Below are 17,473 nucleotides of genomic sequence, written 5' to 3'. Positions count from 1 at the left end.
GAGATTCCATTGGTGGAAACCACTCTTTCCTTTGCCAGTGGGTATCAACTGCAGAACTTTCTGGGTTAGTGGTGGGAGCCCCAGTCCCCTTCCCCTCTCAGCTCTGGGACCCTCCTTGGTTTGAACCTGTGCAGGCCTTGTGCATGCTGCCTTCTCTGTGAGTTCATATGTGCACCAGTCCTGATTTATCCGGAAGACACTGTTTCCATGGAGCTATCGATCCCTTTTGGCTCCTAACAATCTTTTTGCCTTCTCTTCCGCATAGATCCCTGAGCCTTGAGGGGAAGGGCTTGAGGAAGGCATTGCATGTAGGACTGTGCGTTCCAAAGCCTCTCACTGTCTGCACACCATGGAACTCTGTGTTTGTCCCCATTTATTGTAAGAAGAGGCCGTTCTGACCGTGGCGGAGTGAAGCACAGACACAGGAGTGTAATGTCTGACTGTTCTTGTGTTAAATAGAAGGTGCAACTCTGGAGCTAGGGTTTTGGCATAGGGAAAAGAACAGGGGCAGTGGAACTGATTCAAAGCTAATTGCTGCTTAGTACCTGTTCTCAGCTTTGTTTTGCAAGGGACTCTGCAGTCTCGGCCATTATTCCAAGCCCCTGGGAGAACTACAGCACTGGTTCTAAATGAAATAAGGAAGAGATAAAAGGGATATGGCATCTCGCTCCAGAGAGGCTCAGCCTGAGTCATGCACACAGACAGAAACGTCAAGTGGCCACATCCTTTCTCTGTAGAAGCAGGATGAGTCCCTGCCCACAGGGTCCAGGCTGGCAGAGTTCTCAGCTTTCCACTTGCTGCTCATACATGGAGCTGAGGGGAATCTACCCTGTGACTTTGTACACTTAACAACATCCTGTAACCGGGTCTCAGGACATCAAGATGAAGATCCTTATCTTGGTTGCAGCTGGGCTGCTGTTTCTGCCAGCCACTGTTTGCCAAAGTGGTAAGTCCCCTTCTTGTGGTCTAGCATTGGGGTGAGAGAGTGGTGAGTGGATGGTTTCTGCTCTCAGAGTCAAATGCCCTAATTTTCTTGTTAACTCCTAGAAACTGTGAACCCAAAGGCACAGTTTGATCTGGGTCTTTAGCCTGGGGTAATATAGCATGGAAATATTCAGGCTTGTTCCCAAGTCAAACCTTGTCAAAGACCAAGTGTTCTTCTCTGCTAGTAGTGTCTCTACATTTGTGACCGAGTCAAGACTTTATGATTAAGTCAAAAACCACTTTTTTTTTTTTTTTGGCGTGAGAAGTGTTTGTATGTATACGATGTTCAGATGTAGAAAAGATTGCACTTTTTCAAGGCATTAAAAAAATCTTTCCAAAATTCTAAATATTATAATTTTTGTTGAGGCACCGGTGGGGAAAAATACTGCCAGGAAAAGCAATTTGGTTTCAGCAGCCAGTGACATTAATCAGGGATGTGACGTGTTTCCAAGGTGAAACAACTTCTTTTCTTAATGTTTCAGAACCAAGGAGTTCTCTCTGTCCCAGACATATATATGTATATATGTCTGTGTGTATATATGTCTATACGAATACGTCTGTATACGATATGTTTAGGCATAATTTGGTTATGTATAATTTTAGAAATAAGCTTTCCCAAATATAATTATTTCACTTTGAACATGTCTTCTATTGTGGTAGCTTATATAACTTCCTCATTGTTCTGAAATGAACTACTTTGAGACAGGATTGTATGCAGGGCTCTGTCAGGTCACAGGGCAATCAATTAGGAGGGGGAAATGGGAAGAAACCAACTTAAACAAAAGGCAGCCCCCTGCAAAAGGAACGATCCTTAAATTGAGTTCCTTGCTTAAGGGGACCCATGGCAGGGGCGGTACAAGCAAGGGTTGGCTAGGTTTATGGTTTCTCTGAGAGGATAAGCCAAAAAGCTGAGCCATGGTTGCAAGGAAATGAGTTATGAGAGAGAGTTCTTTCCTGATGCTAGTCTGCTTGGGAGACGTGAGAACTGGGACTTAAGGAGAGGCGGGGCAGTGGGTTCGAAGTCTGCCTTGGGGAGATGTGAGGTGGGATGTGTGTGGCTGAGGGCCATTCTCTTTGGATTAGACTCTCTGAAGCCTTCTCCCAGGCTGGGAGCATTTCAGAAACACTGCACCAAATGGAAACCAAAAAATCCTAGTCAGTTGCTTGTCGTTTTATAAATAACATTTAACAAGGAGCACTATTCTGAAGGAAAGACAGTTTCTAACTAGTAGAAGATCTAGGTAGTGCCCGATCTGAAATATGCCGGGAACAGTCTCCTTTCTGTGTGTTTGTAGACACGTATCTTGCCCAAGCACAGGACTCTCCTGAAAGCTGACTAATGCTTGGTTTCATCAGCTTTCTCATCAGACCTTGGAGGGAAGAAATTTGTGTACATGGTTCTGCCAGCCTCCTTTACAGGTGTTGTTTTGTGTGATATCAGACTTGGCTTTACCCAAATGTGCATGTGCAGAAGGATTTAGGTGGCTGAGCTCAGACGTAACAGGACATTCCAATAATGCTCTCATCTAAACTCAGGCACACGGAATGCTACCTTCCAAAGTGGCCTTTCCTTGGATGACACAGGGTCACCTTCATTTACCAGTTGTTCGGACAACACTGATTCTGCCTGCTACATTGAATTCAGCCTGTGCAAACTCCCAAGTCTGGGAGCAAGGGCCAGAGAACATGGGTCAGTCTACTGAACATCACCCTGGAATAGTTAAAATGGGGGATGCAGGAGTTTTGTGTCCAGACCTCAGTGGGAGGGCATTAGCATTTCGAATGGGAATGTAAAAGGCTTCTATTGGCATTTGCAGAATTGATTAACGGGAACTGGCTAAGCCATGCCAAGCATCTACAACACATAGCTGATATGTTTCTTTCATTTAAAAAATCCATTTTGCTGGGTGGTGGTGGTGGCGCACGCCTTCAATCCTAGCACTCGGGAGGCAGAGGCAGGCGGACCTCTATGAGTTTCAAGGCCATCCTGTTCTATAGGGTGAGCTCTAGTACAGCCAGGGAAATTACACAGAGAAACCCTATCTTAAAAAACCAACAAAACAAAATCATTTTAATGCCTCAGGTTATCACAATGAGTTCATCTTTTGTTTTCTTTCTCGTTGTCTTAAACCTGGCATTTCCCTTAAGCCCATCTTGTTTGGCTTCTTCCCATATTTCTCTGTAGGCCCTCTCTCTACTCCCCAAGTTAAACTACAGCCTCTGTGAAGACTAAGAAAGTCACACTTCACAATTGCTCTTGGCTTTTGGGAATGCCACATCCAGTCATTCCATTTTGACCACATGGCCAATCTAGGATTCTGCTCCCATCTCCTTATTCCTAACTAAATAATCCTCTTTCCCCATGGGATAACACATCATGGGTTCTAGGAGCTGGCACGGGGAATCTTGGGTTGAGTGAAATGTTATTCTATCTACCCTAGTCGCCATCCCTCTGCAAATTCTGTGCACAAGGGGGAGGGGGCAGTGTGGCTCAGTGGTAAAGCAGTTTAATTACCAACATGTGGTGGCGAGGAGACGGGTGGCGTGTATATGCTAGAATGTATGAAAAGATCGTGGCTTCAGAGGACAGTTTAGAGGCCCTTTGGGAGTTAATTGGGTGACCTACTTTCTCAAATTCATCTCTTAGATATACCAAATTAGCACGAGACAGTGCATGCCCATGCAATTTCTGCCCTGGTCTAAGGGTTACTTGTAGATAGCAGTGGAGGTTAGCATGTTCACAGCACTGCCATGGAAGTATGCAACCAACATTTTCAGAATCTACTGACTGGCCTTTCCCATATGTAGCTGATAGACAATAAAACATTTTCCTTTATGATCCAGTGTGTGGTTTTGTTTCACCTAGCAAAGTGGTTCTCAACTTTCCTGATTCTGCGACCCTTTAATTCAATTCCTCATGCTGTGATGACCTCCCCCCACCCCCAACCATAGCATTACTTTTGTTGCTACCTAACTGTAATTTTGCTACTGTTATGAATCATAATGTAAATATTTTTAGAGATAGAGGCTTGCCAAAGGGCCACTGACCTAGCACTATTATAAACGCCTGACATGCAGAGACCTGTCATCTAGTCGTTCCCACAGAGAAGCACAGTACTGGAGCATATGACACATACTATATATACATATTACATATACATACTATATATACATGCCTGTGGGTTGCATCATCTATACTGATTTTTAAAATATGACCCCAAGTTCTATCACTATAGAAATCACATAGCATCAAACATTTCATTTTATTTTTTTATCCAAACCACAGGTGGGACTTGGTAACAAATCATATGCTAATATTTCCTTTCAATTACAGGCATAAATGTTTCAGACAACTCAGCAAAGCCAACCTTAACTATTAAGAGTTTTAATGGGGGTCCCCAAAATACCTTTGAAGAATTCCCACTTTCTGACATAGAGGGCTGGACAGGAGCCACCACAACTATAAAAGTGGAGTGTCCCGAGGAAAGTATTTCAACTCTCCACGTGAATAATGCTACCATAGGATACCTGAGAAGTTCCTTAAGTACCCAAGTGATACCTGCCATCTACATCCTGCTGTTTGTGGTTGGTGTACCAGCCAACATCGTGACCCTGTGGAAACTCTCCTTAAGGACCAAATCCATCAGTCTGGTCATCTTTCATACCAACCTGGCCATCGCAGATCTCCTTTTCTGTGTCACGCTGCCATTTAAGATCGCCTACCATCTCAATGGGAACAACTGGGTATTTGGCGAGGTCATGTGCCGGATCACCACGGTCATTTTCTACGGCAACATGTACTGCGCTATCCTGATCCTCACCTGCATGGGCATCAACCGCTACCTGGCCACGGCTCACCCTTTCACATACCAGAAGCTGCCCAAACGCAGCTTCTCCTTGCTCATGTGTGGCATGGTGTGGGTCATGGTTTTCTTATACATGCTGCCCTTTGTCATCCTGAAGCAGGAGTACCACCTCGTCCACTCAGAGATCACCACCTGCCACGATGTCGTCGACACGTGCGAGTCCCCATCATCCTTCCGGTTCTACTACTTCGTCTCCTTAGCATTCTTTGGGTTCCTCATCCCGTTTGTGATCATCATCTTCTGTTACACAACTCTCATCCACAAACTTAAATCAAAGGATCGTATATGGCTGGGCTACATCAAGGCAGTCCTCCTCATCCTTGTGATTTTCACAATTTGTTTTGCCCCCACCAACATCATACTCGTAATCCACCATGCCAACTACTACTACCACAATACCGACAGCTTGTACTTTATGTATCTTATTGCTCTGTGCCTGGGGAGCCTGAATAGCTGCCTAGATCCATTCCTTTACTTTGTCATGTCGAAAGTTGTAGATCAGCTTAATCCTTAGTCAGCAATGGCAAGACCACCTTAGAGACCAAGGAAAGATATCTGGGAAGACGTACATGCTTGGCTGACTTGTGCATGGCACCATCAGCTCAATTTTTAATTTTTAAATTTAAATTTAATTTAGTTTTATCTTTTTGAGACAGAACCTCACTGTGTAGTCCTGGCTGGCCTGGGGTTCTCTATTTAGACCAGGTTAGCCTTGAACTCACAGAGATCTGCCTGTTTCTGCCTCCCAAGTGCTGGGTTCAACCAGGTCTGGCAACCATTGCATTTTTCAGCTCCTCTGAAACAGTGCTTTATACTTCCAATGTGAAGTCATGAGGATTAAAAGAATACTTTGTATTTTGAGAGTGTCTTAGTTGTAAGCAACATTAGCAGTATTCCTATGGCAATGGACGCATTTCTATTTGCCTTCCTAATTCTCCAAGCTATAAATGTCCCCTTCCCTCCTGTGAGTGGTGTTGGCAGACTGGGAGGTTGTCACTACCTGTGGTTCTCCCTCCTCCTCAAGCAGGTATCCTGTCTTTATTGTGTCTCTCACTGGGGTCCCATGTTCATTCCACCTCTGTCCTAAGAAGGCAGCCCTCACTGCCAGCCGAGCCTCATTTCCACAGACTGGGTTAACCTTCCTTGAACAGCTTTCTGAATACATCATGCACACACTTCCCTTGACCCTGCAGTGCTCCTGAAATGACAAGCCCTTGCATGGCTTTCCTGGTGGAGCTGTGCCTGCGATTCCACACACCTTCACACCGACTGTCTTCCCTCCCATCCCTCTCGCCCCACTGAAACCCCTTCTAGCATCTTTGCTTTAGCCTGTCCAGCTTTTCAAGTCGTCAAAGGCCCGTTGTTCCCTTATTCTCAAACTAGAAGCATCATTTTCTTCATCTGGATTTCTAAAGCACTTTCTTATCATTATGGCACTTCTAGACAAACAAGCCTGCTAAACTCATTTGCATATAGATATTACTTCCATAAGGAATTAAATTCTCTGTGTGGTCAGCTCTGTCCCTGCAAGTTTCATACCTGTAGATTCAACCAACCACAGACCCAAAACACTTGAAAAACCTTGTATGAGCTGAAAACGAACAGAGTTCATTATTCATTATTCAGAGTATTTTTCATTACTCCCTAAATAATACTGAAAATAAATAATAATAAATAATATTCTTTGCACAGCATTCACACTGTATTAAACATTTCTAAGTCATCCAGATGTGATGTGAAGTATACGGAAGACTATGAAGAGGTTGCAGCCACTGCTACAGGGATCTGGGATCTGTGGAGTTTAGTGTCTGCAGGGGTCCTGGAAGCCACCTGGGAGATATGACGGACAAGGAGGCATCTGTCCTCCCTCCTTTGAGGTTCTTGTGGTCATTCCAAGGCCATGTTCTGTGGGGCCAGCAGCACTCTTTGTATAGCATGTGGCTGAATGAAAGACTACAATCCCAAGGCATCTAAACAATGTGGGGCCTGGTCGGTTCTTACTGACAAGGCAGCGTACCCTGTATGACCTAATTTATGATTGGGCTTATTTAAAAAGGAGAGGTAGGAGACTTAAACAGTAATATACTCATAAGGTCATTTAGCAAGTATTTCCATCCCTGCTTGTTTTAATGGGAAGTGGTATTGTATTATAAGCCTCCAGATTATTCCTGTAGGTAAAATGATTTCTTAGCTAAGGGAGCCAATGGGAGATGTAATATTAAGCAAATACAGATAGGGTTGAGGGAACCTCTGCAAACACAACATTACTGAGACGAAACTGTAAGTAAGGAGATACACACATCTGACAAAACATTATAGTCAACAAAACAATACAAACACATGGTAAGCGACACTGTTGAGTGTGTGTGTGTGTGTTTCTGGTTCATCAAACTTGGACATAGAAGTTGCACACATAGTTACCAGAAGGCCTCCAAATCTATACCTCACAGAGACACTTGCTCAGCCATGTTTCCGGAAACACCATGTTCACTGGCTAAATAAAGAACCTGGCAGGATCCCAGGAGCAGAGGAACAGGTACGGCAAGCGCTCTTGAAAGCTTTCCTTTCTAGCAAGGCTCCTTAGCCTTAAAGAAGGAGTCAAGCCATTAGTGGGGGGAAATGAGCGCATCTGGAGATCATCGTGTTAAGCAAATTAGGTCATCTCAAAAACATACGGTATCTTTTTTCACCCTTGGTGGTGCTTCGATTTTATACAAAGAAACAGAATCATGTACATGTGCATTGGAATGTCTGAGCAGGACAAAGGACAAAGGGGAGTGTCAAAGGTAGCAGCTATGGGGGGGGCAGGAGTATGCAATGGACAGTGGATACTTGTACAAAAGCACTCATTAGAAAGAGTTTACAAGGTTCCATAAAAAGGAAAATTCAGGGTTGACAGGATAGCTCAGTGGGTAACACCTGTGACCAAGTGTGACAACCTGATTGGTCTGTCTGTCTCTCCAATCCACACCGTGGAAGAAGAGACGTGACACCTGCAAGGTCCCCACCTCCACAGGAAGACTCACTCACACTCTAATAAAATACAAACAAATAAAGTAAAAGTCAGATAACCCTTTTAGACAAGTAATTAAAATAAATCTAAAGCAAGTTTTAAGATTCTAAAAATTTCAGTAAAAGGAACTCATTTTGAAAGCTAAGTCGTTAATTGTAGCAGTTTGTCCATGAAATACAGCAATACATACAAGTTAGAAGCACACATAAATCTAGAAGCCCATGCCTTTAATCCCAGCGCGTGAGAAACAGAGACATGGGAGCCAACTTGGTCTATACTGTGAGTTCCAGGACAACCAGAGCTTTAGCAAGAGAGAGCCTATCTCAAAAATACACAAAACCAAACAAATTCAAACCAACCAACCAACCAAAACAAACAACCACCCAAATAAAAAACAAACAAACAAACAAAGGCACACTAAATTTTCTTGGTATAACCATCCAAGAACAAACCTAGACTTTAATGGGGTTTAATTCACGTGTCAATGAAGCTGTAAATTTTAAATCAGTCTTGATTTACTTTCTCCATTGGGCACAGCAGAAAGTGTGCTCTGTTCAGTGTTTGCCACCATGTTCTTTACTCAGTGTTGGGACATGCTGGATATGCAGCATCTGGAACGCTCACTAGCCCTGCCCCCATGCTGGATATGCAGCATCCACAGCATCCAGGACCCTCGATAGCTCCTTCCCCATCCTCACTCTGAGAAACCTTAGTGTCCATCCCAGGATGTTGTCCACTATACCCTTTAATGGCTGTCTACTTTGGAACAATCTCTACTCGATACTATAATGCCAGCAATGTTTTTATTCCTATTATTTCCCAAGGCTAGGCTGTGGGAAGGCAATATATAGACATGCTACCAAGAGTGTACACTGGAATGTTTTAGGAATCAAGCAGAGATTAGGAGAAATTAAAAGCATACCACAAGGACTCTGGTAAAAAACAGAATTAGGTTTCCTTTTTTTCAGTTAAAAATATCAGGCTGAGAAAAAAATATATTATATAGTTACTTAATATATAATACAATTATATAATATATATTCTTATTTGACCCTTATTATAATACTATATAATAAGTATTCTTTTTAAAATTTGTACATTTATTTATTTATTTATTTATTTATTTATTTATTTATTTATTTAAGACCTGGCCTTTATATGGAGTTCTGACTGTCCTGGAACTCATTCTATAGACTAGACTGGCCTCAAACTCACAAAGATCCACCCACCTTTGCCCCCTGAGTGCTGAGGGGGCACGAGCTACAATACCTAGCTACAATAGGCAGACTTACAATTCTACTTTTCATGTGTGAAAATAAATGTCTAGACACATGGTAGCTTCACTAAAGTCTCATAGACAGGACCTGAACCATACCTACTGACAGCAGAAGCAAGCAAATTGCAGACCCAATACAAGCGCTCAGCTACTGCTTTAGCACTGTATCTACCTGCTGCCATGCTCCCCACCATGATGGTCATGGACTCGCCCTCTGAAACCATGAGTCCCAAATTAAACACTTTCTTTTAAGTTGCCTTGGTCGTATGGTGCTAGAACTGTAAGACGGAGTCTTTACCTTCCCTGTATTCCCCTGAGCCCCCACCTCATTCTTTCAGATAAGGCTGCATCCACTGTGTTGGCTAAAGCTTGGCTGAACAAGACCTTTGTAAAGAGCAGTCCCTGGGAAAGCACAGGAGAAAAGCAAGCCGGCTGCCAGTGCTGACCGAATGCTCTGCCTTGAGTCACAGATCTCTGGACTTCCATCGAGGCCACTTCTTAGTGTGACGCAAACACAGTTTACATTTACCAATGGAAACCCTACATTCACTCTTTAGAAATCTTAAACATCTAATCAGTGGAAAAACAGGTTCAACAACATCTCCCACATACCACACCCTTGAAGTCTGCTTTCCAGAAGTTTCTTCTTTAGAAATATTCCACAAACATTTAAGAGCATGTCTCACCCTCCCAAGGATGTATATCATAACTTTTCTGTATACTAAAGTATGTTATAGTTGTCTTTTGGGTTTGTTTGTTTGTTTGTTTTAAACATTTAGGTCATTTGCTGGACTGGGGGTTTTCCCAGTGGTTAGTATACTTGTTTGCTGCACAATATCTTAGGTTTGATTTCCAGGATTCCCAAAGGGAAAATAATTTATTAAGGTTCTTTTTTTTTTTTGTCTTTTCTCCTTGCTGTATATGATGTCTCTCCCCCCTTGTCTTAACACACCATTATATAAGTTTCTCAGCCAGGTGGACACAGTCATGGTCCCAGAACCAATCACCTTTCAGAAGAGGGTTGGGGAGGCAGTCTCAGGAGACTTGAGTCATGTTAGCTATAATTTTGCTGTCTGTTTTGGTGTTGGTTTATGCTATAGCTACACACATATACACAAGAATCATAACACAGTGCTGGAGAGATGGCTCAGCAGTTAGAAGTCTTGTCTTCCAGAGACAAGAGTTGGGTTCCCAGCACCCAACACCAGGCAGCACACAGCTAGCTACCTGCTGTTCCAGTTCCAGAAGGATTCAACACCTCTGATCTCCAAGTACACGTGCACTCATGTATACATATCCACACAATTAAAAATAAATCTCTTAAAGACCCACACATGCATATACTTATAATGCCAGTAAGATGTTGAGATATAAAAGCACATTTATTTATATATTTCCTATTCTGGCTTAACTGTCATTGTAATATTAAAGGGCAGGTGTTATTCTCATTTTATGCACGTGAAAATAAGCATATGGAGATGTGGCAGCAGAGGCTACAGAGATCTGAATGGTGCCTGACTGTCTCCCGAGCAAGCAACTTTTCCTCTCAATGCTGTTATTTCGCTGTCTGCCACAGAGACAGTTATTTAACTCCTAGATCATTATCTCAGAACTCGTGATGATGGGGAAATGATTTCAGAGCTATTATGGGAATTAAATGAGAGATGCTTAGCTACCGCTGCCGTGCCTGCAAACAGGAGATGCTCAGTCCACACCTCTAACCTGTGCTGTAACCACAGTGCTTCTCCTGCTCCAGAGGAGGCAGAGCCTGGGTTCTGAGGGTGGTGGATTCAGGGAGCTACCATTCCTTCCAGCTGGGTTTGTATCTGAGGATATGGGTGACAACTAGGGCCACTGTAGCAGGAGCCATCACTTCCACTCTTGAGTGCTAGGTCCTACAAGCCTTAATATTCAGCCCCGTATCTTACTAAGAGTAATAAGTCTTCCTGAGACCCCCTCAGTATAAGTCCAGATGTAAATAACATCACTGCTCTTCAAGAGGCCTCCAGGTGAGTCCCTTCCCATGCCTAGAACAGAGTACTGCCTGTACTATGCTGACCCCCTCACCCACCTGCTCAACCACCACTTCCTTCTCCTTCAGGCATGGCTTCTGTTTTATCACCATGGCAACCTCTCTTAAGATTCTGGAACACAATATCTCCACACGTATTCCCTCCTGCTCTCCCTCCGCTCCATAAGAAACAGCTATTGATTGCATCAGTAAGATCCTGACCATCTTGACCATAAAGACAGAGAACTTTCAGATAGCATCATGTGCCCTCTGCAACCCATTCCCCCTACCCCCACCAGACGCTAGGCACTGCATGGGAACAGAAGATAGAGACAGGAAATGCCCAAGGAACTGTTCTCTGGATAAGACTCTGCCTACAGCTGAGTTTTCAATAGAGGAGAAACAGGAACCCCCTTAGGGTCTGGATCTTTCTGTTTTATACCAGGTAAGCAACCTTGTTTCATTTCCATTCACTGATGTAAGAAACTCATGAAATTTATGAAAAATGGATCAAGAGTCTTCCCTCTTCCAAAGTTAACTCAAGAAACGTCACTAAAACCTACCCCGAGTTTCTGGGATTTTGTATGGAACAGAACATCCTGGTAGTGTTGGGCGCAGTCTGGGTCCACATCTCTGATATTAGCAGTGGGCAGCAGCAAGGTATCTAACGTCTTCAGAGGGTTCCCTGCGTCGATGGCTTCATTGATGTACTGGAGAACTACCATTCCTGCAGAAAGAGGAGCAAGGGTTCTAAGTCACGGCACCATACCCACTCCTCCGTGGTGCTACAGGCTCCAAGGAGCTGAAGAGAGACACGGTGCTGCTGGAGGTAAGAGGCGAATCCAGAGAATCAACTGCCTTTCTGTATACGAATGATGTGCAATAGATCCCCATCACAAATCCACTTCAGGGGGAAAGTAATGCACACTTAGGAATACTTTAAGAAGCATGACACGTGTAAACCAAGAACTAGGAAACAACTCAGTGGCAACCAAAACACAGGGGAAGGCATCTCATGGCTGGAGACTTAAGACAATGTTGTAAAGGTAGAGGTACTCCTCAAGGGGGTTGAGGGGAACTGGGAGGCAAGGTTGTGGTAGAGATGAATTGTGTGAGAGAATTAAACAAAGAAAAAAAGAAATACTCCTCAAATTGACAAATTGATAAATTGACATACAGTTCTGGGGAAACTCCTACAAAACAAAACAAAACAAAACAAAACAAAGCAAAACAAAAACGCTGGAGCCTTTTCATAAAGCAGAATGTGATAAATGACCCCAGGATGTACAGAAAACACAGAGAGCTCAAACAACCAATGCAATCCTGAAAGAAGGAAATGCCGGGGGACTTTCCCCATTTCAAAAGTCATTACAAAGCTACAGCAACAGCGACTAATTCTGCAGAGTGCTGGCATGAGGAAAGCCATACGGATGATCCAAAGAGAACTGGGGATCCAGAAATTGTCCCTTCTGTTTATGCTCAACTGCTTTTCTCTGACAAGGTTGCCAAAACAATTCAGTGGGCAGAAATAGTCTGTAAAGACTGTTGCTATAGAGCAACTGGTGCTGGGTCAACCATAGACCCACCTGTGTGAACACACTTGGACCTATATATTAAATCCTGCACACAAATGAACTTAAAATAGAACCCAGGCCTAAATGCAAAGACCCAAACGAAAAGTTAGAAAACTCTTAGAAGAAAACATAGGGATATTATCTTAGTGACTTCAGGCTGAGTAATTAGCTTTTTGACTATGGTATCAAAAGAAAAAAAAAAGAAAGAAAAAAAGGAAAAACAGTAAGTACACAGGACTTTGTCAAAATCAGACCTTTTGTGTTTAAAAGTTCACTCTCAGAGAAAATGATAGGGCAATTTAAAGACTAAGGCAAACTTCAGTTATTTATATCCAACGCGACTAGTATACTGTATTCATAAAGAGCTCCTATAAGTCAACAATTAAAGGACAGTGACATCAATTTAAAATAGGTACAGCATTTAAATACACATTTATTTAATGATGATACACAAATTCAGTCAGTATAGGATATATATGTGTATATATATATGTGCACAATATATTAGTAGTTAGGAAAATGCAAGCCAAGTCACAGTCTGATGATGTCATTTTGTAACCACTGGGACGGCCGTAACAAAAAGGATCATCTGTAAACAGTGTTGGTGCTACTGGAGAGAAAATGAACCTGTGTGCATTATTGGTGAGGATGGGAAATGGTGCACACACTGGAGAACAATTCCGCAGGCCCTCAAAATACTGAACATAAAACCTCCGTGTGATTTAGCCACTCTGCCTAAAAACACCCAACCGAAAACCCGGCTTCACATAAAACCTTGAAGGTTTGTAGCAGCATAATTTATAATAGCTAAAAACAGAAACAACCCAAATTTATATCAAATAATGAATGGATAAACAAATGTATTTCTATAGACTAGAATATTTTTTGACCTAGAAAGTGTATTGGTATAAATATACCAATACACTGCACCACATGTGTGCCTGGTGCCTGTGGAGGCCAGAAGTCAACACTGGAGAATCTGGACCAAGAGTTAAAGAGGGCTGTGAGCTGCCTTGTAGGTGAGGTACTGGGAATCTAACTGGGGTTTATCCAGAGGAGGAGCCAGTCTACTGACATATCTCTCCAGCCCCACCTCTAAAAGGCAAATATTATAGCTATGTAATTTATATTTTAACAAATGTATATTTTTAGAAGAGGCATACTTTTACATATCAACAGCAAGAGGGGAACTATTTTAGTATGATTCTAATTTAGACAATAGGTGACAGGAGCAATGGATAAGACCTAGATAAATTTAATGCAGATGTTCAGAAATGAAAATGCAAAACCAGAGAGTTTTGGACATGCGTTCTACTCTTTGTATTTATTTTACTTCTCTGGCTGCTAAATGGTCTTAAAACAGACAGCTCAAAATCAAGCCCTTTTCTACAATATTAAGAAAAAGTAAACTGGATAACCACACAACTTGGAACTGTTTGATGGAATTCTGGGTAGTGATGGACATGCTTGCTTTTGGTTTTGTGCAATATGGCAGCCATTAGCCACGTGTGACTATGGAGCAATTAGCATGGGGCTTTTACAAATGAAGAACAAAATGTAAGTGTGCTTAGCTGTAATTATTGTAAATAGTCACATTATGACTGGGAGACAGACAGGCTCCATAGAGATAAACAAGGGCATATTTGTAGGACAGCTTTAAGGCACAAATACAGATAATGCATTTCTTACATTGTTTACCTAAGAGTAGACATTATTAGCCTTGAACCCTGATTCAAGTATGTAACACAGGGGGGCCAAGCAGACCTTGTTGTTTAATTGGTATAATGTCTAACATGTTGATAGATCATAGAGCACAGATGATATAAGGGCTTAGAATCAAAAGCAGAGCCTATGCAACAGAGTCTGAACATTTTATGTGCCTTGGAGAAAAAACTGGATCTGTTTGAAGAAGGTCTCTTCTTCAAATATTACCATATTATGAAAAAAATAAACCAGCACCCAGTAAGAGATACATAACACCGGGTAGACAGACATACATACATGCACTCATACATGTGCACTAACAGGGCAGGGGCTGACTTTCTCCTCCTGTGTCAGTGACACATCCTGGTAGAGAAACTAAACACCAAGGGGCAGGAAGTTAGAAGACACACTGTAAAGGCCAGATGTTCTCATCCTGTGTGTTACTTTTCATGAAAAATGACCACAAGGCCCTTGACAAATACAGTAAGCTATAAAAACCCCCAACACCTCCGAGTTTTAAAAATAAATGTACCTCTATTTTGGCATTTAAATGAGGCTAACATTTTTCTAATAGTTGACCTTACACTGCTCTAGGAATGAAGAGACTTAGCCCTGAGGGAAAAGAATTATCAAAAACTCTTAGATCATTCCAAGGGGCCTCTCTTTCCACTGATGGCCGACTAGGCCATCTTCTGCTACATATGCAGCTAGAGACAAGAGCTCCGGAGGGTACTGGTTAGTTCATATTGTTGTTCCACCTATAGGGTTGCAGAGGCCCATTGGTCGTGCAAACTTTGTATGCCTCAGTACAGGGGAACGCCAGGGCCAAGATGTGGGAGTGGGTGGGTTGGGGAGTGGGGTGGGAGGGTATGGGGGACTTTTGGGATAGCACTGGAAATGTAAATGAAGAAAATACCTAATCCTACACCATGAGGCCCAAGGACAAGGTGCTGGCTGGCTTGGTGTCTACAAAGGCTTAGTCTCCACTTTCAAGGTGACTCTTTCCTTACCTCATTTTTGTGTGAAGAGACACACCCATTATCCTCATATGGTAGAAGAGATGAAAGAGCTAAGAATCAATATTGAGGCCTTTATTCCCAATTAGGGGGGCTGAGTCCTTCCTAAATATGAACCTTCCTGAAAGTGTATTTTCAAAAGCACCATCTCTAAACACCATTACCTTGGGTTTAAAGTTTCAATACATGAATTTTTGACAGGATGCACATGTCCAAGCCCTAGCAGGTAAGACATAAGATAAAAATAAGTGAAAATGAAAGTGAAAACATAAGTGAAAGATGAAAAATCTAGGAGGCAGAAGGCACTAATCAACAGAGCTGGACCAAGAATCTGTCTCCCTTCAGAGAAGAGGCCAAGAAGTGTGCACTACCAGGAACCAAGGCCACAACCTCATTCCCTGCCTTCAGACCTGTCAAGCCTCCATGCCTCCAGGTTTTGTTGAGGACAGGAAACAGTCTCCCCAAAAGGCTGTTGCAATTCAGAAGAGGCAATGGCTACACAAGAGTTTTAAAACATCTGCTCATTAGGATGTCTACACCACTGTCATCTTTCTACACCAGATCACATGCTTAGATGAGGATGTCAGGTAGATTCAATTAAAAAAAAAATAAGATTATTCCAGGTTACCAGACTTAAATGTGTTTGAAGTTTATAAAATCAACTCTATTTCTTTAACATTCAAATTAAATGAGTTTCAAATATGAAGTGAGCCGTGGAAGTTTGTACTATCCACATCCTCTCCTACTTATTAAACTGGAGTGTTCAGGAGATGTTAGATCATTCACTAGACACCCCTGTGGTCAGGCTGTTCTAAATACCTTCAAACACCCCATCCAAACATGATCTTAGCAGAACCGAGTGTGAGAAAGAAGATGTCCACATATCCCTAGGGCTGGTCACCTGGCAAGGCTTGCATTCCAGTGGACCGGATGGAAACCACCTAATTAAGTTCTTGAAAGTGTATCTGACAGCACAACCTGCTGAGGTCATAGTAAATGATATCACAGGAGCCGAGGAGCCTATCCAGAAGCCCCTTGGGCACACCTGCCTCTCTCTGTTTATACATGTACAAGGTAAATTTCATATGAGTAAAGACGGCTGGGCATGGTGCTGTGATGTCCCACTCCAGTGACATTGCGTATTCTTGGAGAGAGTGAAATAACCTAGAAGGAATGGCACTTTGCCAAATTTTAAAAGCAACCATCTCAAAGATGAAAACGTTCTTGTTGAGGCTATATCGTAAAATACTATTCTTCTGTGGTTTTGTTGTGAAACATAGGGTTTCCAGGAAGACATCAACTGAACATCAAAGTCCGGAAACACATTTAGCAGCCTGTTATCGGATCCACCTTCCATTTAGCAGTCTCTTAGCTGCAGGACCAGTGTGGGCCACAAGTAAGAAATGGGAGTGGACCTTTGACCAGCAGGCCAGGACCCTGTTCTTTCATCATTCCCATGTAAATTCTCAGCTCTTTCAGATAGTTTGATTACTGTATTGTATGATTCTCATTTAATGATCATAACGCATTAAAAAGAACAGAACGGTGAGAGAAAGGAACGGTGAGAGAGAACAAACAGGTCTGGGGGTTGAGAATACCCATGCCATGGAAACAGTGCAGGAGACCAGGGGAGCAGGAGAGGGGCTAGCCGTGTGTGTGTGTATCAATAAGAGTGAAGCACATCAATGAAAAAATGTCATAGCAGAACCCATTTGTAAACTAAAACTTAATCAAAATTTAGCTTTTATAAAAAATATTTTAATTAGGTATTTTCCTCATTAAAATTTAGCTTTTTAAGCTATCCCTTTAACCTACCATATTAAACACAATACTTCAGAAATTTTAAATAAAAACAGGTGTTGAAGACGGGGAAGGTACCAGAGCATGAAGTAGGAAGGAAGCTGGGGCTAGAAGAACGCAAAAGGGTGGGGCGTGGAGGAAGGCAGAGAGAAAGAGCAACAAAGATGTTTGAATAATGTCATTAGGAAGGCTAATACTTAATATGATGACTTTTAAAATTAAAATATTT

At 42.4% G+C, this 17,473-nt stretch overlaps 2 protein-coding genes across 2 annotated transcripts in view; one reads left to right on the top strand and one right to left on the bottom strand.

Moving 5' to 3' along the window:
* The window catches only part of Iqgap2 (IQ motif containing GTPase activating protein 2), a 259,461-nt gene that overhangs the window by 67,895 nt on the left and 174,093 nt on the right, over positions 1 to 17,473 (bottom strand). The window contains exon 13 of the mRNA XM_021180833.3: positions 11,714 to 11,877. Coding sequence (XP_021036492.1) covers positions 11,714 to 11,877 — 164 coding nt within the window. The remainder of the gene's footprint in view (positions 1 to 11,713; positions 11,878 to 17,473) is intronic.
* Positions 816 to 5,364, top strand: F2rl2 (coagulation factor II thrombin receptor like 2). Its single transcript, XM_021180837.3, has 2 exons — positions 816 to 946; positions 4,319 to 5,364. The coding sequence occupies exons 1-2, from the start codon at positions 883 to 885 to the stop codon at positions 5,362 to 5,364; spliced, it is 1,110 nt and encodes a 369-aa protein (XP_021036496.1). The 5' UTR covers positions 816 to 882.

This window comes from Mus caroli, unplaced genomic scaffold (assembly GCF_978045245.1).
Source record: "Mus caroli unplaced genomic scaffold, Mus_caroli_1 scaffold_15, whole genome shotgun sequence".
Lineage (NCBI taxonomy): Eukaryota > Metazoa > Chordata > Mammalia > Rodentia > Muridae > Mus > Mus caroli.
Note: the sequence above shows the minus strand (reverse complement) of the source record. Positions and strands in the feature narration are given on the sequence as shown.